This window comes from Vanellus vanellus (assembly GCF_965231255.1).
Source record: "Vanellus vanellus genome assembly, chromosome: 5".
Lineage (NCBI taxonomy): Eukaryota > Metazoa > Chordata > Aves > Charadriiformes > Charadriidae > Vanellus > Vanellus vanellus.
The window spans coordinates 32,993,510-33,016,851 of NC_138910.1; the positions used below are offsets into that span (position 1 = coordinate 32,993,510).

General features: G+C 40.2%; 1 protein-coding gene across 1 annotated transcript in view; it reads left to right on the forward strand.

Moving 5' to 3' along the window:
- Window positions 1-23,342, forward strand: part of ANKRD44 (ankyrin repeat domain 44) — a gene marked incomplete at both ends in the record, with an annotated part of 75,140 nt that overhangs the window by 2,802 nt on the left and 48,996 nt on the right. The window contains 6 exons of the mRNA XM_082483737.1: window positions 6,289-6,367; window positions 13,979-14,049; window positions 17,583-17,783; window positions 18,314-18,401; window positions 20,717-20,859; window positions 22,278-22,490. Of these exons, the coding sequence (XP_082339863.1) occupies window positions 6,289-6,367; window positions 13,979-14,049; window positions 17,583-17,783; window positions 18,314-18,401; window positions 20,717-20,859; window positions 22,278-22,490 (795 nt within the window). The remainder of the gene's footprint in view (window positions 1-6,288; window positions 6,368-13,978; window positions 14,050-17,582; window positions 17,784-18,313; window positions 18,402-20,716; window positions 20,860-22,277; window positions 22,491-23,342) is intronic.

A 23,342-nucleotide genomic window follows, 5' to 3' on the forward strand; every position in this document is an offset into this window, starting at 1 on the left:
AGTTTAGTTTCCCTTTAAAATATTCAAAGTCAAACAAAAAAGGCAAAACCCCTTCCAGTATTCTTCCCCATAACTGATGAGATGTTTGCAAGCCAAACCAGACATTTCTTTCCCTCCATTTTTACTCCTTATCCCCTAATCCCGCGTTTTGTCTTGGATAAAACCCTAAAAACCAAAATACATGGAAAACTTTGATGTTCCCAGAAAATCTTGTATTGCATTCATATTTTTGGGAAAGTAAATAATATACCCCCTCACCCCAGCAGTGGGAGTGTTGAAGGCAGTATCTGCTTTCCCAAAACTTAGTTGCTTCTGTTTCCACTGTTGGGGCACGGTTGGTGATATACGGCGTTCTGGGTTTGATCCACGTAGCCTCTTTGCTCAGCGCTATGCCAGCTTGAAAAGCTGCTGCTTCTCACTGTTCATCGGTGTCTAGAGCTGCTTGTGCAAATGCTCCCCCCCCACACTTTCTCCAAAACGAGGTAGGTTAGAAGGTAATGGTTTCGCTGAATTTGGCTTGTTTTCATAAAAGCAGAGCTGCAGAACCAGCAGATCTAGGTGAGCTGCAGTGGCTCCTGATGGGCCAGGCTGGCCATGGGCTGGAGCCATGTTAAGGTGTAGTGACCCTGGGCATCGCCTTCCTGTTTCGAGCAAGTCTGCAGAAGAAGGGGCAGTGGCACCAGCAGAGATTGCAAAGACTTACATGCAGGACCGTGTGTTTACAGTGTGGTTTATTACAGAACAAGGAGGGCGAGAAGGAAGTCCTTACGGAGAGACATGGGTGTATGTGCTGTTTATTACTTCTTTTTCTCATTATCCTACTTGGTAAGGCACAGATTTGCAGGACTGCCTTTGTTAGGAGGATTCAGGCTTTATCCAGGTCTTTACACACACACAAAAGTTACATATATTTCTGTAATATTGCTAAACATGCTTTTTGCAGTAGTATGAGTACTTGAGGATACAAGTGCGCACACGTTTAGGATTGTGAGTCTGAAAGGCTTTGCATGCTTGGGATAGCTAATGTGAAAAACAGCTTGTTGTTCGGTTTGGAGCAACATGTTTGACTTGGGACGAAGAGGGGCTGTAATGTGGTATTTCAGTGATCTTGGGAACCAGACCTTCATCTCTGCTCTCGTCCAAGGAATGATGATTTTCTTTTTGGCACTGTGAAGTCTTGCAGGAGAATAAAGCTATCCTGGAAGTAAATGCTTCTCTTCTAGATGTAGTTCTGCTGTGCTGGAAAGTCTGGAGGATTTAGTCGAGAACTTTGGAAGGCTTCTGCTTTGACGCAGTATGACAGTTTGGTGCTAGGTAATAGCTGTTTTCAGTGAATATTTAGCTTCTAGTAGTGCTGTTTGATACGCTGTTAATTTAAGTAGGAAGTGATAGAGAATATTTTTTTTCCTACAGAAGGAAATTATGAATAATTCTCAGTTATGTAAGGAAATTGAATATGAAGTTGCATTGATTTTTGTGATGCAAGGTAACCAGCATAACTTTTATTTAGAATATTTTTTTATTTAAGAAAGTAAATATAATTTTTTATATTTTATAAAGAAGATGTCTGAACTGTGAAGAAGATTCTGCTGGAGTTTACTGAGAGTCTGAAATATTCTGAGTTGCTTTGTGCAGCATGCTAGTACACTAGTGGGTACTAAGTTATATCTGTGGTGATGACTCATGTTATCGGTGTTCTCAAAGTTTGAGACAGTTAAGGATGTATAGGCCATTAAAAGCTCATGGCAGGGTTTGGCTGTAGCTGCTTTATTTTCTTTAAAGGCAGCAACATCAGCCCGAAATACCTGAATTTTCTAAATCTGCTTTCCCCATGAACTCATGAGTCATATATGCTCCCATGCCATCACACCGCCTCCCCCTCAGCCAATATTGCATTTATAAAAATGGAGGAGTTATTTAAGTCTATCTTTTGAACCTTGTGTTGGAAACTCACTGCTATAAATATCAAAATATTTCCATTAATTAGGATAATGGTTTCTACAGTCTCAATCTAGGATTAGTAATTAATTTTAGAAATTATCTTTTTCTCGCATGAAAGCTACTGTCAGCCTTATGGAAGGATAGTATTACATGGAGGGGAGAGGGAAGATAATTCTTATCTCTAGAAGATCAAAGTATTTGCCTCTTCCACCTCATGGGCACTTGGCAGTTGAAGACTCAGTCCACAAAAATCTTTATTTTTGAGGCTAAACTGAAGACTGTGGGGATGAGAGGTGCTAGAACCAGGATCTGCATTTTCAGATGGGAATTTCTGTGCTTGGCTGTAGCAGAAGAAAGATCACCAGGCGTAAGTTACACAGCTTGACTTTCACCTCCCAGCTGGTGCTCACAGTTATGCATTTCAATTTGCTTTGTGAATTACAGGCTTTAATAAAAGAATCTGTGAGATGGAGGAAATCCTGAAGCGACAGAATTTTTCTTTGTACAGCATCAGCTTTTGGCTTTGAACGGTTGTAAATAGCCCAAGAAGTAGCTGCTCATTTGCTTTTAGCCTCTTCAGTAGTTCCTAACCAGTTCCCAATATTTAATTTTCCTGAAGTCAAGTTGTATCTGAATGCTTGGGGTTTTTTTAATGGTACCAGCTACTTTGTGCTATTTAAATAAGGTGTACTCAGATGTAACAACAGTAATTGGAGTGAATGAGCAGGAGGTTATTGTTTTGGTTAGACTTCTGTCAATGGAAGTTGTAGTCATTCATGTGTCTCTAATATAGTTTAGTTTATTCTGCCCCCCAGGCAAATCGATGGCTGCTTGAAGCTGGTGGGAATCCAGACACTTCTTACCAATGAAGTTTCAGTAACCTGGTTTCTGTGGTGCATTAACTCCTTCTGTGCTGAACTATTCCTGTGTGCTGCTCAGGCAGGTTGGTGGCAAAAGAGGATACAGACACTCGTTTTCTGTAGCAGTTGCACTTAAATTTTAATAGCAAATAAATCTGTCCCAAACATCTTCTGATCTGAACAGCTGCAGTTGATATAAAAGTCCAAATGCATTATCTCCTTTGAGGTGTAGGCTGTGCTGAGAAGAAATTGTTGTCCTTTTTCATAATGTGCCTGAATATTTTACGTATGTTGATATGATTCATCCCAGCCACTGTTCGGCTAATCTTCATGTACTCTAAGGCTCTGATCCAATAAAGCACTTAAGGACTAGCCTAACTTTAAGCCTGTGAAGGGCCTTATCAGTGTCACTGTGATCACTTGAACAGTTTAAGCACGTGTTGAGTGTTTTTCTTGCTGAGGCCTTCTATTCTCGATTGCCTATTTGTGAAATTCTTAATTTCCTTTGTCTGTACTTTTTTTAAAAAAATGTGTACAGATAATGTTAACATGCAGCGTCGTCTTTTCGGTGAAATAATATAAATCACTAATACAGTTTTGGGGAGAGAGTGTTTATCTCATCTCAGCATGATTTTCTAGCCATTGTTTAGCTTATCTACTGTCTCTTACTGACCTTTTGTTCCTCTGAGAACTGCACTTGAAGCAGGTCTGATTATTTGCCTTAATGCTATTTGTAATCCTGTTGTCATTTCTTCCCCCCACCTCCTTTCCTTGCCTTGATAATGTATGTTCAGGTTTGGGATACTGCCAGGCTTTTCCCTGAAATGACAAGTTTTCTTTTTATTCGTCTCTGTTGGTAGCCTTCAGTTTTTAGGTTGTAATTAATCTACTTATTTGTATAGCTTCTACTACCGTCATGCCACAAGGACATCTGTAGCTGAATAGACGTTAGTTAGTGCATGGGCCAAAGGCAAAGCCAGTGAGCTATTTAAGTTATGTTGAAGCGGCACACATCTTTAAGGAGGAGGCAAGGAGTGTGGTTGGGTGCCCCGGTTTCCCTGTTTCGGTGTTGGCATAAACAGGAACTCGGGGATGTTCCTCCGTTGAGCTGCTCAACTGCACTCTCAGCTGCAGGCGTTGTGTGCGGACGTCTCCCCGCCAAACTCCTGAAAATGTTGCCTGGAGGGCTCTTTCGTGTGTTTTTAATTTTCTATACCGCACATTAGGTTTTGTCGTCGGCTAGTTCATGCGAGGGTGAACTCCGATTTGTGCCTGGCTGTGATAAATGGGGAAATGTTAGGGTTTTTTCCTCATGGAGAAATTAAGTTTGAATTCAGCTGTGTGACTAAAGCCATCTTTCTTTGAAGGCTTGGTTCTCCCTTAGTTTGATAGGATTTTGCATTGAATTTAAAAGTGAAAGTTGAGAGTACTTTCATAGAGTTATTCCTGTTACAGAAGGATAATAATTCTACTTTTAAGTCTCATGTTCTTTCCTCCCTCAATTGTCAAATTTCCATCAGATTTTTAGTTCAGTATAAAATATTGCTTATAATCGATAAAGCACTGAATAGTCTTGGTTCCTTGATACAGAAAAACTGTTGGTCATGTATCATTAGTATTCAACCTCAAACTACTCTGTTCTGTTGCCAAACTTGGCTGTGTTGCAAGAAGCTGCCACAAAATTTATCACTGACAGGTACGACAGCTATTACAAATACTACATTGTGCTAAAGAGAGATTCATGCATTAAAATGAACAAGCTAAAAAAGATAAATAAAGCCAATTCTATTTTTGTACAAATGTTCGATTAGTTTTAGCGTTTTTTTTGGCCATGAATAGCCTTAGCATAGGTGATATGAAACAGTACTTACGAAAGGTCTCGTATGCACTCACGTAGCCTGCAAAAGCTAGTCTGTGGCAGATTATATTTTAGGAACTGAGTGTATGAGAGAATCCCGCTTGTGATTTTGGTTCCTGAGCAGACACTGCTGGACACACACTGTTTACTATTGTTTTAATTTGCCTACCGTATGAGGAGGGGAAGTTCTATAAGATATTTTTCCCTCTGACCTGTGACAACCAGGGTGCCACATAATCTGTCTTTTGAGTGTTTTATGTGCGTGCCCAATATATAAGATCAAAACCCGCGCCAGCAGAATTCGAGGACTGCATACATCATGTATGTTTGAAAAGACATACAAATATAAAAATTAAACATAACTTTTTCTAGTGACCAGTGGCTCTGTGCCTCTTAGTGCTGGAAAACAATCTTCAGCATTCACGTGACAAATGGTTCCACTGCACTGATTTGTCCACATTTATAACATACCTTGAAGATGGTCCAAAATAGCTTGCGGTTGATGACCTCTTGGGCATGTTAAAAGTGATATTTTACTTGACAGGCTCAGAGATATGTTTCAGGGAGAGAGTAAATACTGGTAGGGTTTCTGTGTTGGTATAATTTGCAGGAGGTGTTGAATCTGTTACCAGCTTACAGTATTTAATGCTGGTAGGTTGCAATTTGATAAGTTTGATTGATAAGTCTCTTAGAACTTTTTTTTGTATTAGTGGTTAAGAAACCGAAATGAAACACGTTTAGGATTGGAAACAGGGGTTGACTAGTATGATTAGCAGTATTAGCGGTTCTTGTGATTTTTGTTGCCTGTATTATAATGTTTAGCAGTTTCTTTTAAAGGCCTGTGTTCTGGAATCATCTGAATAAAGCAATAAAAGCAAGGTATTTTGGTAAGCATTGTATTTACACCCCTTGAAGTTTCCATCTTGGAAATGTAACTCCCTAAGGCTGAAAATTACAGAAATCTAATGAAAGTAGATTTATTTCAGAAGTTGCATATATCATTAAATTAGTAGCAATTCTTCTATGTTTGAAGACACAGACCTGACTGGTAATATTTTCTATTTTCTTGTTTAAAGGTCAGTCAAAGTGTACAAGCCCATTTTGGGCTGCTGTACACAACCAGGCTAAATGGTGTACAAGAGCCTTTGTAGACCAAGAGGATTGCGTCTTGTCCTTGTGTGTGTTTCCAAACTGTTCACCAGCTGATATAACATCAGCCTCATTCTGGAGAAGAGGCTGGTGTTATATTGTTGATGCAAACTGAAGCATCTGAATTATATAAGTATCTGCAATACTTAGAGAAGAAAATATTTCCGAAAGAGACCCAAGAGTGATGTCTTTCCTCATTTTAGTTTTTATTTGATCCACCTGTAAACAGGATTTCAGAGTAAAGACAGGGTCTCTGCAAGGTCTGGTGGAACCAAGTGATAAAAAAATTAAGGATTATTGGGAGGAAGTGTGGTGTTCAGAGCTTGAATTTTGTTCTTTCACTGGTTGAGTTTGCATTTCTAATTATAAACAGAAATACACATAGGAAAGTAAACACTATGTACAAATCCATTGCTCTTTAACACTAACGCTTGCAGTTATTGTCTGTGTTTTATAACTGGACAATCTATGGTTTTGTAGGATGCCGAGAAACGAACTCCTCTTCACGTTGCATCTTTCCTGGGGGATGCAGACATCATTGAGCTGCTCATTTTGTCAGGTAAGGTAGTGTTCCTCACTGTTATTAACTGGTAAATTAGCTAATTTCAAAGCTACAAGGAATACCCAGCAAAGCATATATGAGTGAGCTTTGGGCAGTGCCTATTTCTGAGTTTCATAGAGCTGGTTGCAGTTGTTGCAAGCTTAGAAAATATATTTAAATTTGGTGATACCATTATAAAACAGGCACAGTGACTGAGTGGAATTAATAAATAAAGCAAAAAATTCTAAAGCATTCAAACTTGACAATATTTGTGGATTCAGGAATTTGCTGAAGTACGTATTTGAAATGTGGGCTTACATCCTGGAGTACAAGCCAAGAATTCCTGTTAAACAAAAATAATTATGGAATAATAGCAAAAAAGTTACAAATTAGTTTGAATTAATTGTAAGTGGTATTTACATTAGAAACATGATTCTAAGAGTCAGGAATTTGATTTGGAGAATAGAAACTGTGCAGTAGGGTGTATCTAAACAAATGTAAACCCACGAACTTGCAAATCAGAGGTAGAACAACTGGTGTTTTTTGGAACTGATCTATACTAACAAATATATTTTTGAAAAGTATGCTCTTTTTGTCATTAGTCCCTAAAAAATTAGAAATTTATTTAAAAAAAAGTGAATCTAAACATTTGACGTTCTTAGGGTAGAAAGGTATGTACATTTGTATGTGTGCACACACAATATATGTTTTATACTTGTACCCTATCTAAAGATACTTTAGTCAAAACCAAAGTATATGAAACACTATTTGTAAATGCTTACATTCTCCCTTAAAAAGCGTAAATCTCTTTGTATATTAGTTCAAATGCTTTGTTGGGGCATTGCCAAAAAGCTCATCCTGTACATTGTCATCAAATGTCTTAGCATGAGAAATCATGAACAAAAGCAACCGTTCATATGCGTATACACAGAGCCTGACAGATGTTTGGCCATAGGTGCTCAAAATACCTCTATTTATTGTGTGTGGGTGTGACATAAAGAGTGAAGTACAGTCTTAACATTGGACTAAGAGCCATTTTAATCCCTCATGCCGACTCTGCTAATTTAACTTTCCCTGGATTTTTTTTGTCCCAGCTCAGAGCAGGAATATAATGCTAACCTACCTTTTCAGAAGCGCTGTGAAAAAAAATAAAAAAATATTTCCAAACTGTTGTAGTGACAAAAAACATGATCAAAATATGTCAGAACAAAGCGTAAAACAGATGTCTCTCAAGAAGTACACATAATTCACAGCAAACTCCTGGATGTGCTTGCAGATTTCAAAGGCAGTGTTTTTCTAAACTGGAGAACTCTAAGGGTAAAAAGCTTATGGTGGTTTAAGAATGTGGGATTGAAAGGAAACTTATGGTACAAACGTCTGACACTTTACAAGCAACCTTGCTATGTGATTGGTTTCACAAATTATTAGATTGCCTCTTCAAACGAGTTGCACCTTTTTTTAGAAAGTTATTTCAGAACTATCGATCCTGTGATTGTGAGGCACCTTCTAATTTCCAACCTTGAATCCTAGAATAATTCAGGCTAGAAGGGATTTCTAGAGGCTACATGATCCAGCCCCCTGCTTAGACCACCAGCCAATTTCAAAGTTAGATCAGGCTGCTAATTGGCACATGCAGACCACACAAACATATTTCTTTGGATTACCAGCCTAACCACCCCTGGAGAAGGCAGAAAATGAGAATTCAGTTTGCTGTAGCTATGCATTTCCTCTGTACGTTTTTGGGGGCATTTTGAGTTGTCTAATTGCTTAATGAGTGTAACTGGTTGGACATACGTCATACATCAGATCTTTCTGCTCTAACCCTGGTGCCAGCAAAACGATATAAATGAATATTCCTCTGCTGACAGGTTATGCTTGGGTGGGTTTTCAGTATGCTAAATGCAAACATGCTTTTCTTCAATGGGAGATAAGAGTTAATAAACTTCATCTGTGCATGTGTTTTTGCTGTGTGTGTTGTTTGTCACATACTGTTGTTCCATTGTGGTGTGAGAAGATTGCAGGAGCAATGACTTTTTTCAAGTTTTTCAAGTAACAACACAGACAATATCCACATAAAGAGAAAGGTGAAGCTGTTCTGCCCGTTTCTCCCCTGAATCCTGGCATCATCAAGAAATGTCTTGGTGAATGTTCTTGTTTTCTGTCATGTTCCTAATGAGGGAAGGAGGCTTCCTAGTGTTCTTCTGGGATGCTTAGTTCCAGCACCTCACTGCCAAAATGTCATCCACGGGCTATAGTGTTTGTCTGGGCAACAGCATAAAGTGGAGGTGATATATCTCGGGTGGGGGGGGTTATATATCCAAGTGATTGTGAAAAACATATAATGTGGGCTTTTAAAAATTGGACTTTGTGTCAGTGGGACTGTGCTGGGATTCATTCTGCAGGAACTGTGTAGATCTTTCCCAACTAGCTCAGCATGAGTCAAAATTAATCTTGTGTTGCATGTTCTACCTATCCATTGTCCTTTAATCTCTGAAGTATCATTACTTGTGGTAAGCATCAGTACTTGTATCCAAGAGCAGGTCTGGAGTTTTATGAGGTTTGGAGGAGCAGATTTATGAGTTATTATAAACACCTCTTTGTTATTGTGATCTCTCTGTGAACTAGGCTCCAAAGACAGCAGCAGCATCTTCCCTTTTGCTTCACCTCTTCATTCAGTAAACTGTATTAGTAAAAGTGTTTCATAAAAGATTAATCTGGTCATAAAATTCAGTTACCTAAGCAGAAAACCTTTGTTGTCTGGCTTAAATGAGAGGGTGTTTTCACAGAGAGAAGGCACAAAACTGCTTGCTCTTGGCGTCAAACGATAATATTCTCAGAATGAGTAGAAGCTAGGAGGAGTAGCAACCCATTGGATTTTGTACAGGGCTCAGGAAAGAAATTAAATTAGATATGCACATTTTGAGATCCGTGGGCCATGAACTGGTGGCAGCACAAATAAATGTAGCGTCTAATGTATAAAACTTCTGCCCAAGTGGTTGGAGACAGACCAGAAATGGCTTTCTAGGTAGCCACTGAAATGGAGTCTGTTTGGAATTGATACAAGAGAGAGAGTTGCCAGATCCCTCAACTAGTATGAATCACCCCAGCCCATTAAATGTCAGAGCTAGGTACATTTACACCAGCTCAAAGGTCTGTTCCATAATCATACGGTTCAAACTGGGGCAATGTGCCATGTGGTTTTGTTTTTCTAGGCTACATGAAAGCATGGAGCTTTGACCACTTCTCCTTCACCTGCTTTCCATCAAGAAGGAGAAGGACCAGGGTAACCATCTCACGCAAATGAAGCTCTGTAACATGATACAGTCATGGATGTGCAAGAAGAACTGTCTGGGCAAATACAAGCTCCATTCTCGTTTGTTCTGGTGCCTCTCCCCCTCCTGGGCTTTGAGCTGGTGCCCGAAGGCATAATGCTTGCGCTCAGTCCCTTACCCCTTGTTCTCCACCCAGGAGCTTGCGATCTTGGCAATATTATCATCCCTTACTATTTCAGAAGACTCTGAACTACTTGGCAAGAAGTTTACGCACTGGGGTGTGCATGCAATATTGACATCCATCCTTCATAAATTGCACAATAGCTGAGGAAAAGGACAAAGCCCAGCATGCTTTGGAAGGGTTCCTGGTAAGCTGTGCCACACAGATTTGGAAGCGAGACTGTCACATGCGCAGCAGGTTCTGGGCCATCCTTGTTGTGTAGGCAGCAGGGGAAGGCGCTGTGTAACCTGGACACACATTCAGGGCTTCCTCTTTTATGGCAGCCTAAAGAATAGGTGGGTTGGAGAGGCAGCCTTCTCTCTGCCATGGCTTTGAGACTCCTGTCCTTGGGGATTGGGAGTATCCCTTTCGGGTGAAAGTTTAGAGGATGTTCCAGGATTATCTCCTCTCTCCATCATGAGTGACCCAGGACCTGTGTGCTCTCACCTGGTGGGATCCCCAGGCCGTGTCCCTCCCCAGCACATAACTCAGACTTGCCTCTGAGGAGATCCTGCGTAACCTCCTGTTTCTGCAATGTAGGTGTTCCCAGACTCTTCAGTTGTGGCTCATGTTGTGGGTCCCAGTTCCATCTATTAAGTGGTGCTGCTCTGTTGTTATGTTTTATTCATCCTGATCTTTGCTTTGTATTGTGTGTTGGGGGGAGGCGTTCCTTCTGTTTTTGTGTGTCCATTGCTGTGTCCCAGAGCAGGAGTTGGAAAGGTGCACGTTAATGGTGTCATTAATAGGTTAAAGAGTAGAGCGTCCTTCCTCTGTTGACCATCCGTAATTTCAGAGACTTGGACTGAAGAATCTAGATTTATTGGAGACCTGTGAATTTGGCAGATGTGCTGGATGGAAAATTGTACTTTGGTTAGGATAAAGAGATGTTAACTTTATTCCTGAAAGCCAGCATCGGGTTGTTTATTTCAGATCTCAAAAGAACAGAGGCAATTTCAGATTTATTTCCTCTTTTGGCAGAAATATTTGAGAGTGAAAGATGGCAAAGATTACAAAACAGCCATATTAAAGAAGAGTGGATTACAGAAAGTTTCCTCTCTGTTATTTTATCCGTAACATTATATGTTATGTTGTCTACTTCAGCCTCACGGAGCAAATCCAACAGCGAAGCCTTTCCTTCAGGCCCATGGGTATGAGCCCTCCTGAGGGCAGAGTGCAGAGGATGAGGCTGAGAAAGGTCTTTTCTCTGAAGGTTGTTTTTTTTTTTTAAAGTGCATACTTTGTGGGGTGGGTGGGTGCTGTGGCTGTCTGAAAGGATGTTAAGGGAAATCTTTAAAGCAGCTTATCTTTTCAAGGAAGATTGTACTATGAAGGACACCATATGCACCCCAGTTTGAGTGTGTTACCAGCCCTCTTTGTCCTTATAAATACACAGATTAATTCACGGGGTCTTGTAGGAAGTGCATTAAGGTACTTGGTCCAGAGTGAAGAGAGGGACACTGAATTTCTGGGTGACTTTGAGGATGTGTTGAGAGATGAAAACTTGAAAATTTAAGCTTCTGATTTTTGGACACAGCTCATTTTAGGTGCCTTAGCATGTTGTAGAGCACTTTGTCTTTAGAGTTGGATTCCAGTGTTACTCAGTGCTTTCAAAGAGCTGTCCCCTGGGCTGTCACAGGAACTCAAGTTCGTGAAATGCAGGGGACACCTTTGAAAACATCAGCATTGCTCCGTGGGTGCCTCTGCTTGATCTCCCTTAAAATGGTAGATATTTTTTGTCCCTGAGGGAGCACATGAGTGCTGGTGAATTTTTTTCATTGTCATTAACCATTGCCAGCAAGGAACTGCTGGGAACCTAAAAGCTGAATTTTGGTGAAGGGAATGGGCAGTATGGAGGGAAACATTTTGAAATGTCTCTTCAGAAAACGTGTACCTCAGTAAATAGACAACAGCAGCTCCTGTAACAGGCAACAGCTGAATTATGCAGCTCTTTAAAAACAGAAATCACAAACACATTCAGCCAACGCATTGAATTAGGTATGTAAGAGCAATTTCACTTTCTCACATAAAAAGCTCCAAAACACAAAGAGGTAAAGGGACGTGGAAAACAGCTGAGGAAGAAAAGGCTGATAGCATGCTGTGTATTATTTTATTTATACTGGTATTGTTTTGCTTTTCTTATTTTCTTTTGCTGTTTTCTTGGCAACTGTTTCAGTTTCTCAAAGGCTAAGTGTATCAGTGAAAGGCATGAATAGCTCCTGACGGAGACACTTCTCTAGGTTTTCTAATCATCTTCGTATTCACCAATGCCACTGGAGTTGTTGAATACTGAGGAATGATGTTTGTCACACTTTGCTACTCCACACACAAGCCTTTCTGATTTGCAACCATCTGCCTGTAGGAGTTAGTGAATGGGTAGAAATAAACCAAAAGAAACCTTAGTTAAGAACATAAGGCAAAAAGCCAAGGCAAATACAAAGTATATTTCTGAACCCAGAGAGAGGTGTTTGGTGGCAATCATTAGGAATTCATCTAGGCAATCTGCATCCCCATGACCCCTACCAGGCCAAAACAGTATAACATAAGGTGCCTTGGAGTCCTGTCTGTCAGCTTCTTGATGGTGGATGAGGTTGTTGCCTTACACGTCTCTAGAGCCTCGGGCAGCATAGGCAGAGGGCAGGATACTAACCTGTGTCAACCATAATGACCTTCTCATGAAGACAAAAGAAGCTAACAGCTTCCTTGCTTAGAGAGGTTCATTAGAAAAACCTTTGAAGCTGTTGTCTTTTCTAAAGGGTGTTTTTCTGGAGGGCAGGTTGTACCACCAGGTACCAGGTTCTGAGGTGAGTTCGGAGGATTGCCTCTAATTGTTGCAGTTACGAAAGGGACTTTCTTTTCCTTGCAGTCAAAAAATTATATCCCAACTTGTGGAAATATGAAAGGACTTGTTTCTTCTCTGATTATCTAGCACAATTCCCAGTAATCACTGTGATTCAGAGGCAAGCACCTTAATATTCCTGAGAAACGGCTCTTGGAAAGTACTTCTGATTCAGAGAGTGTGATTTATTAATTACAGGCTTTTGTATGCACTTAAGTTATGGTGCAAAATGAAGCTTAAGAATCCCTTTGTTCATGAAGTTCAGAGGCTCATCCAGGCTATGTGCGTGACACTTGTGCTTCTCTAAAATTTTTCTGCATGTGCTAGTCTCCTCAGACTAGTGCCGCTACCTGCAGACCTGAGAGGTACAACATTTTCAGGTTAAGCCCCTTTTTAAAATTAATTAGTTTCTCTAGTCCTTTTGACTAGATTTCCTTTCTGGGGTATCACGTCAGTGAATTGCTTTAATATTTCTTTCAAACAGATGTTTTATCACACAAACGTACAGATCCTTTTTTTTTTTTTTTTTTTTTGGCCTGCAGTCAGCCAGCACCACTGTAGTTGTTAAATACCCTTCCTTTATCCTTTATTCTGGCAAGCCACCCCAAACCCATCCTCTTGCGCAGCTGTCTGTCGAAGTGCACATTAACGCTGAACCGCACAGAAAGCAAAGGCATAGTCTCCTTCATCCCTCTTCTTCTGATGTTTGCTGAATAACACCCGCAGAAGCTGAGGTAGTAAGTGCCCAGCTTCCTTCTCAACCTGAGCATTTCCCGGTCCTGTTTTCTTGATCCCAGCAAGATTTGTGAAGCAGGGAAGCAGTTACATCTTTTAGTGGTCTGCCTGATGGAGCTGGAAACAAGAGACAGACAGTTGTTCAGGCTCGTTCCCTTCATTATGTCTGAAGACAGCAGCAGTGCTCTGAGCAAAGGGTTATGCTTTTTTCCCCCGAACTCTATCAGTTGATCTAAAAAAAAAAATCCATGTTCATAGACATACATGTGCACACATACATGCATATGTAATCCCCTACAACAGTCTTGCTTCTTTTGTGCGCTGTTAACAAAGCTATTCCTGATAATAGTCTGACCTGTCCAGTTCCTTTCTTCCTGAACCACACTTCAGCTCCTGTCTTTCCAGGATCTGGAAATGCATTTCCAAGGTGAATGGGGTGCCCGGAGAGTCGTGGGGAGCACTGAGAGTCCCACATATGGCTCAGCTCTTGTTACTAGGAAAGAGTTGGGCAAGGTTTTCAGTGTCGCACCCAAGGCATGGATGTAACCTCTGCTGTTTACTTGCAGGCGCTCGTGTTAATGCCAAGGACAATATGTGGCTGACTCCTCTCCATCGAGCAGTTGCTTCAAGAAGTGAAGTGAGTAAGATTTGATTACCCTGCTTTTGCACGTAAACTACATGCTGGGGGGAAAAAGCAAACCATTGAGAGCTGTAGTATGTAGCACGGTGACGCAAACAGGGAAAGCATAGGCATACAACATTTAATTGTAGCTGCTTTTGAGCCTTAATGTGGTTGATTTATGCCTTGTGGAGTGCTTTACATTACTGTAGCAAGCCATATTGAGCAACCGTCCGCTGGAGTGGGTGACCAGAACTGAAGTGGGATAGAGTTTACTGTGGCCACATCATCTTCAAGTGGTGAGATAAAGAGGAAGAGGAACAAATCCATATGGATATGTGCACGCTGTGCGTGTGCCAGAAGGGAGTGGATGTCTATGTGATCCAACATGTTATTACCACGTAGTTTGTTTTGGTTAATTGCATTTCAAGGCATCCGTCAGGTTTTCTGTTAATGCATTTGATTCATGCATAAAGGAGGGTTAGCCCATATTTCTTCTACTTGACAACTGGAAATCTTCTGGCATCATGTTGTACTTCTTCCATTGCTGTCTCAAAAAGGAGCAGCAATAACTGTCAGGAATGCGGCTCAGGCATGACTGTATTTTCAACTGCACCATTATTCTTGGCTTTCCATTTTGGACCTCCCTGTATACTTTTATCCTCCTGGTACTTAGTTAACAGTGAGCCCAACTGCAGACCGAATTGGCTGCTGGGGATGAGGGGAGGGGTTGTAGAAGAGACAGAGTGTGGCTGTCTTCCAGAGATTGATGGACTTGAATCACCTCCGTAACAGTCCCAGCACTTGCCAAGCCTGGAGGCAGGAATCCTGGGCTCGCTTCTGAACTCGGGCATTGTTTGGCTGCTGGCTGAGCTTCCCAGCTGCTGGCATCCACTGAAACCCTCTGAAAGGAATATCTGATAGAGCATGAATGCTGTAATGAGGCAAAATACAAAAAGCCATGTTGGAAAACAAAGATCAGACTTAAACCTTAAAAACCAGCCACAATCTTTCTGATGCGGGAATTGCAGTGTGCTTGGTTTCTTTTTTTGGATGTGTCAGAGTACATGATATTTATTGTCAGTGACAGTCCTAACAGAAAATGTATGTCTTTCTGTGGGTTTGTGTCTCATCTTTAACTCTTTGAAAGCTGAAGGCCAATTGCACGATGAGAAACTGTCTTCCATTGTGCCAGAAGTTTTGGTACCTCAAAGTGAGTACCCAGGTGCGATAGGGAGGCAGCAGGGGAAGGTACTTTTGATGGCCTTTGATGCCTTTTCATGGTCTACTATGTATTTTATAAACACGCATAGCTTTCTTCTGGTCTTTTTTCTTTGTTATTTATATGATAATTGCTACTTTTGGTAATAATTTTGAAACAAGATTCAGCGTTCTGAGGCTCTTCCAGTGCTGCTTTTACTTTTTTACACAAGCTGACAAATGTGCAGCTTCTATATAGTAGGATGAAACTGATAGTGGTAGTAGTAGATAGCAGTAGGTGAATTCATAGTTCATGTTGATAGTAGGAGATGAATTCATTGTCCAGAAGTTGACCAGTAGGACTCGGCATAGTTTTTGAAGTTCCTGTGAGCACAGTTGCTTTTAGAATGATCACCTACGTGTTTTAAATTTTATTATCAATCTCTTATTCTGAAGCTTTCACAGGATTCAGAAGCTGTCTTCTTGCACCCTTTTATAGATTGTTTAAAAGATGAACACATTTTTACTTAAGTCTTAATGATTTTTCAAGTGGGCTTTAGGGATTTAAATGTTTATTTACAAATCAACAACCCTCAGGTGTGTCTGTGCAGGATTGTTAATAGATGCATCAGCTTTCAGCCTTATACGGTTTCAAAAAGTAGAGAGATGTCACTTTGATAAGTTGGGATAGCTAGAGACACTGAATACAGAGGTTTACACCATAGCTGTGGACTGCATGGATGTGTAGAAATTACGTTAGTAACAAGGTACAGCTCATGCTCTCAAAAACGATAAAGTTGAAACTTCTCCGTAAGGATTTTAACATTTTGATTGCAAATCTGATAGAGCAGCAGATTTGCAGATGTAAACAAAAACGTGTAAATTCCTTTTAAGAGGGCTAAATAATTTTAGCTTAGACTTTTCAGTCCTTACTATTTACTTTTAAAAATTCTCCTTTAACTTTTCCTTCCTTCATTAAGAGGCAAAGTGCATGAATTTTCCTGCTGACTTCGTGTCCCAGCTGGGTAGGTCTCTAGTGAATTACATTTAAATGACTTTTAAAATAGTAAGCCTGTAATTTAAAAAGAAAATCCTGTTGAGACATCAACAGTGATATATCATTATTGGTGCTGTAAGAGGCGCAATGTCGCTAACTGAACCAATCCGTTAGAGGACAGTTTGTGAGGTGGCTGTAGAAAATGAAATTACTGAGATCGGTTGAGGACAAAGAACTAAAACTCCTAGTAATGGATGTACTGTTGATACAGACTGCAGGCACTCTCCTGGGCCATTCTAGATACAAAAGGGCTATTTAAACACACTGTATATATTTATTATTCATTAAGAAAATTTTGGCTGGGCTTACCAGAAAAATTTTCAGTTTATGTAAAAAAGAATAAGGTACTATGTAGGATGAGGGCTCTCCCACTTACCAGCTGTGAGTTGTAATTAGCAGACAAGGCTACTGTGTCCCAGTGGTTCCTTTGTATTTTGTTTGTTTGTGGGGAAAAAAAGGCAGAAGAACCAAAATGTAATTTTGAGAGAGTCTTTTTTTTTTTTTTCATTTGACTTGCTTAATGGCAGATGCATGAGTAGAGGCAGAAAAGAATGGATTGTGAATTCTCTAGTGAGACAGTCTCTAAAGAGAGAACAGTACATTTTCTCGCTGGGAAATATTCACTTTTAACCAATGAAATTAACCTTAAAAGATGTTGTTTGGTCTCAGGCTGACAGAATGAACGTTGCAGTGAAGACTCTTGGCCTGTGCTCAGCCCTCAGGGAGGGAAGGAATGCTAATGCTAATTTGGGGACACCAGCATCAACCCTTGACTGTGATTCTCATGTTTTTGCAAAGCTAAAATTGTGTTTTCACATATTCTGTTTTATTTTCTCCGTTTTCCTGTTTATAAATAAAACTTACAGCAATTTGCTATGATTTCACTGTCCAAAATGACGTGCTTTTCATTTTGTAAATAATTTGTGTAACAGTGAGCTCAAATAAGTACATTCATTTCTTCAACGAGAGCACAGTTATGATGACTGAGGTACTGAAGGTTAATCAACTGAACAGGTTGGGTGTAGGCAGCTTTGTACGTCCTAAAAATCAAATTGGGACATTTTGATTGGGAACACACTGCTCTAAATGACAGAAAAGGTGGCACTTGAATCAACAATACGATTTCCCTAACCTGGGTGCTTGTTTAGATGAATGTAGTTCTCTTTCCCTCCTCCTGGCCGTGTCTGGTATGCATGAGTAATATGCATAGGTAATATGACCAAGCTGTCAAGAACGTGGGCCTTGAATTTATTCAGACTGCTTGTTTATGGATATAACTGTGTTGCTGTTGCAGGAAGCAGTGCAAGTATTGATTAAGCACTCAGCTGACGTCAACGCTCGGGACAAGAACTGGCAGACACCATTGCACGTGGCTGCAGCGAACAAGGCAGTGAAATGTGCGGAAGTCATCATCCCCATGCTGAGCAGCGTCAATGTCTCTGACCGAGGGGGGCGGACGGCATTGCACCATGCTGCTCTGAATGGCCACATTGAGGTGAGTTGTTTACAAGCATAACTGATGGTCGAGGGAGGTGATTCTGCCCCTCTGCCCCGCTCTTGTGAGACCCCACCTGGAGTACTGCGTCCAGCTCTGGGGCCCCTAACATAAGAAGGACATGGACCTGTTGGAGCAGGTCCAGAGGAGGGCCACGAAGATGATCAGAAGGCTGGAGCTTAACTAAGCTTAACTAAGCTTAACTAAGAGCAATATTTCTCTTCCAGGTTGTTTGCCAAGCTCAGTTTGAAGTACACTGGAGTAGCAGTGCCCTGCATGCTCTCAGCCCCATCTGTGGACACAGAACTTGTCCTGGTTAATTGTGGCCGTCAACGGTCCTTGTCACTAATGCTCTCAGCTTTGAACAGTATTTGTGTAATTCACAAATTTGTTGCTTAAAAGCATAATTTCCAGATCCTAACTTTATTGCTAGAATGATGAATATGAAATATAAATATGAAATGATGAACAATGAATAAACTATTGAGTGTGATCAACAGGGTTGGTTTACTTGCTGTTGTTACTTCTAGATGGTGAACTTGCTCTTAGCCAAGGGGGCAAACATCAATGCTTTTGACAAAAAGGACAGAAGAGCTCTTCACTGGGCAGCGTACATGGGTAAGGCTTGGGCTGTTGCTTCTTCTTTCTAATTTCCTGTTAACAAACCAACATGTTTTAAAATGGAGAAGAGCAGACCAGGCCATGCAAAGTGAGTGTCGTAGTTACCCTGAAGAGGGGAGGGTTCAGCTGATCTAAATACACCGTGTCCATTTATGGGTTTGCAGCTGGTGAGGACTTGGCTGTGATTTCCTTTTTAACACAATTAATGTGGGCTTTTTGTGTTGCTTTTTTCATTTTTTTTTTTTTTTAATCCTGACTCTAAGTCCAGCCTGAAGTATATTTGGGCTTGAAAAAATACAGGTTATATTTCTTTCTTCTTTTTTTTTTTTTTTTTTTCTAAAAACTACTTTATTTAAAATGCAGATAAATACAATAATAAATTTAGCTGTTTATCTATGTTTATAAGTAGCTCAGTTACGATATTGTTAGGAAGTGCTTCATAGCCTTTCCTCCTGCTAAGAGCAAATTGTCATCTTTTATTCCAGAGTGGACAAGAGCAACTGATTCATCTATTTAGGGCATCAATGGTCTTACCAAATACTACTTAAATAAATCAATTGACCTTATTGTTCCTTTCAAGTTAAAGGAAAATTTCTTATAGTGAATCATTATGTTTTAAAAATGCTAAAACAACACTGTGATAGTGGTCACTCTGGTTCAAGACCTTTCATGCTGGCCAAGCAGTATATTCCAGATCAGAGTTCATGAGGTGTTGTATGCCCTCTGCCAGGAGCTCTTTCATCTCACCTGTCAAATTCTTAATTTTAATCCTGGCACTTCTGGAAATGAGATAATAGGGGATTTCAAACTGTGAGAAAAGCATATTGTGGTTTTTTTTTTTTGATAGGCACAGACAGATGGAAAGACTCTTGCCAAGAAATGTGATTTGGCTTTTGAGCTAGTGAGCTTTGAACTCCACTGTGTAGAAGTGAAAGGTTTTTACTTTGTGCTGTGGCATTCCACATCTCTTTTGCTCTTCACTCTTTTCACAAATTTATGATGTGCTTTTCAAAATATTTAGATAACATTTAAGGCCTAAATTAGCAATGGGATTTAGGAGTATGAAGTGTAAATTGTACAGAATTTAGATAATGAGATCTAAGTATCTTATCCTGTAAACCCTCGTGTAGTTTCTCGAATGCTTAAATATCTTTGGGCACTTTGGACTTTGTCCGTAAAGTGTCCTCGGTCCTGCACATGACCAGAGCTGCATCTCTTATGAAAGTGCTGTGCAACTCAGATGATGCATAACCTTATATGGTGTTTGACATAACAAGTTACTGTAACAAAGACACCTCTGCTTCAACATGAAGTTATAAGACCTATTCCTCAGTTAGCCTTGATTTAATTTTGGTGGTTAGGGCACTCTCTGGGAAGGCAGGCCAGGTGGTTTGAAACCTTCAGGGAGAGGAGGAAACTGAAGATACGGGTGGGTTATAAGTTGCATTTTGAGATGCTCAGCTCTTCCCATGTATTCTATAGGGAGATCCTAATTCAGGGGTAGGCATTTCAGTCCTGAAGACAGATGTCCCATTGATCTGGCAGTCAGCTCTCAATCTGTGTGACTGTTGGGGCTCTTGCAGTTATTTTAGTTTGCAGGCTAAGTATGTGGGTACAGATGATGAGTTCAGATTCAAACATTTTTAGACCTATATTGAGGATTTTTTGCTCAGGTTTGTGTTAATGATACAGTTTTGGAGAGTCAAAAACCTGATACAAAGATCAGTAGATTCAGCAGAAAATCTTGTGTTTGTATTGGCAGGCTTTGCATCAAATTCTGCACTCACTTGAAGTCTAGTTTTCCATCTCCTCAATGGAGCTGGAGAAGAGGATACCATCATTTTATAATTTATTACATTTATTTTGTATTGCTAACTAAAAATGATGAGGGTTAGCAGTTGTGTCTGCAGGTGACATCAACAGGATGATGTTTTTGGGAGACTTGTACTGTCATGCTCCTGTGCTCACTGTTCTTTCTGTAACACGGAGAATAAACCACAAACTTATTATTTCTAGAGAAATAAATGGGGAAGAGGCGAGGTTTTGTTCTATTAATGACTGGAAAATTAATTCAGTAAAGGGAATTTTGACACGTCTGCTGAAGGTGAATGTGTATTGCATGGATTTCTTGACAAGGCCTGGAGCTAGGATTAAGAACATTTACAAAAATGCTTTTTCCCCCCTTGTAAAACTGGAGGAGCATTGTGAAACAGCAGGGAAAGGGGCAGTGCATTAGCAAGAAAGCAGTAATTTGGGAGAAGTGATGCTGCAGGATGGTATACTCATTGATTACTATCTCTCATCTTTTGAAGGTCACCTGGAAGTTGTTGCCTTGCTGATTAATCATGGTGCAGAGGTGACTTGTAAAGACAAGAAGGGTTACACCCCACTTCATGCAGCTGCATCCAATGGGCAGATTAACGTTGTGAAACACCTCCTTAACCTGGGGGTAGAGGTATGTGGTAATGTGCTCTTTGTGGCTTCAATGTTTCTCCATTTTTGGAGATGTTCTTTTCTTCTTTCTTATGGGTACTGCTGCAGCTATTGGCTGAGCTTTTAAAGAAAATAGTTCCCATTTTCTGGACAATGAAGAGCACCTTGTGCTTCATGCGGTTTATTAGTTCAAGAGCAGGAAACATTCTGGAATAAAAAAATGTCTGATATGAACAGTAAATTCTAGGCCACCTTGCTGAAGAAATCAGGAAGTATATGCTGTTCCTGCAGAGGAAGATGGAATAATGAAATTTCCTTTGGCTCAGCATTTCCTTTGATATGATGAGCGGTTGTTCTCAACGTATACACTGTGTACTTTACTAAACTGCAGTTCAAGTTGTGTAAATTTAGGAACCTGTATTTCCTCTGTAGCTGACAGAGAGAAGAAGGATAATTTTCACTGTGGAAAAGAACTTTTTTTCAGGGCACAGACTTCTCTTAGTGTAATATTGTCAACTCAGTGGTTCAAAGCAGCAGTGAGATGACCAGAAGAGCCTGGACTGTTTAATCAGAGATGTCAAATAAAGCCATTGCATTTGCCAGCTTTATAACCAGCTGACTTGACCCGCCAAAAAAATGTCAGAAGTCTGTGTTCACAAGCTGTTGACTGTGAAGTTGAAGGGGAATAGGTGCTTCCTGTTATTAGCAGTGCTATGCTAATAACTACTTTTAACTTCCACATTCTCCACCACTTGGGGATATGATCTTTGAGACGTCTCTATTTCGTGGAAGCGTATTCACGTCATCCCCAAGCCTTTTGTACAATCTGTCTTGTCCTATTTTACAGAACAGCAGTTGAATACTAAGCCAGTCATCAAGAAGTAACATAATCTTAATTACATCTTTATAATACTGAGCTACTGAAAGTGGTTTCTTATTGAAGTGTAAATGGCTGTGCAGTTTTACCTTCCCTTCACTTAGACACCTTCACTCCCTTCTGAAAAGAAATCTGTGGAAAGAGCTCTTAAGCCTGATTCTCTTCACAAAAATTAAATAGTCGGTGTTTAATTTTTTATTTTTTTTAATAAAGATTGTGGACTTTTTATTTATCCTATTTTCCCACTTATATGTAAAAGGTTTCCAGCTTGTTAGGACTTTTGTCATCATCATCATCATCATTACATAGTCCTGCTATCAGCTTTAAGCTGCATACTTGCTTTTAGAAATTGCCAGTAGGATAAAAAGTTAATAATAGTAAAGGTAAAGTGTTCCAAATTAAGCTCTCTGGGAGTATATTTTTGTCAATGAAATTTGCTGGTGAGAAATATGCCCTATGACAGTTCAAGCCTCCAGCTATTTCCATTTGTAGTATGTGATACATTATGTAAAATGGTAAGCTGATGTCTGTAATTTTAACTGTGTCTCCTTGTCTCATTTTAGATTGATGAAATGAACATCTATGGAAATACTGCACTTCACATTGCCTGTTACAATGGTCAGGATTCTGTTGTTAATGAGCTGATTGACTACGGTGCTAATGTAAATCAGCCTAATAATAATGGATTCACTCCCTTGCATTTTGCTGCTGCCTCCACTCATGGAGCACTGTGTCTTGAACTGCTGGTGAATAACGGGGCAGATGTTAACATTCAGGTAAAACTTGCATTGCAGCTCTTCAGTTTTACTTTATCCTATTTTGCACACCTCAAGAGACTGGAAACTATAATAATGAGTACAGCATGGCTTTAAATCCTTGATGGAAGTAGAGTGATGCTGAGAATGTTGATCATTAAACTGTTTGAATGAGATTACTTCCCAGCAGAGGAGTTCTCAGTGCCTTGATAAATATAATGACAGCTTTAAACTCTAGGCCAGCCACTCTCCTGAAGGCATGAACCACTACTAAAATATAGTCCCAGGAGCTCTGTCAATATGTTGTCTCAGGGAGTGGTGGTAAGTCAAGGAACTATTCCTTTCTGGTGTTTTCCTTCCCTCTACAATAAGGATTTAATTAAATCTGATTCTAAAACAGTTCCTTTTGACTTGCCTGGGGAAGTAAGAACTGAAGGTTATTTGTTTACCTATTTTAGAGCTTGTGTTTACAAAGCCTGATTCTGTTTAGGATATCTGAATGCTCTTGAGATACAATCGATACATCTTGATGAAGCTGAAAGGGACTTGCTGTTATCCAACTGAGGGTACTGGTATAGCTACCAGAAGACTTGAGATCTCGGAGTTCGTATAAGATTTTGACTGCGTTACTTTAAACTCTCAGTGTTTCAGTTTCTTGTCTGTAAAACCTGTCTCCCAGCACTTAACACTTCTGGCAAGTCCCTTGAAATCGGTGAATGTTCAGTGCGCTACTTAAACTCAGAATTATTAAAATGAAATTAGGGATTGTGCTTTCCAATAAATGTGAAACCCCATGCCAATAAACATGAAGTGACGTGAGTAGTGAGGCTGGTACCCTTCCCTTGCTATTTTCTCAGCCCCTTGGCTTCCCCA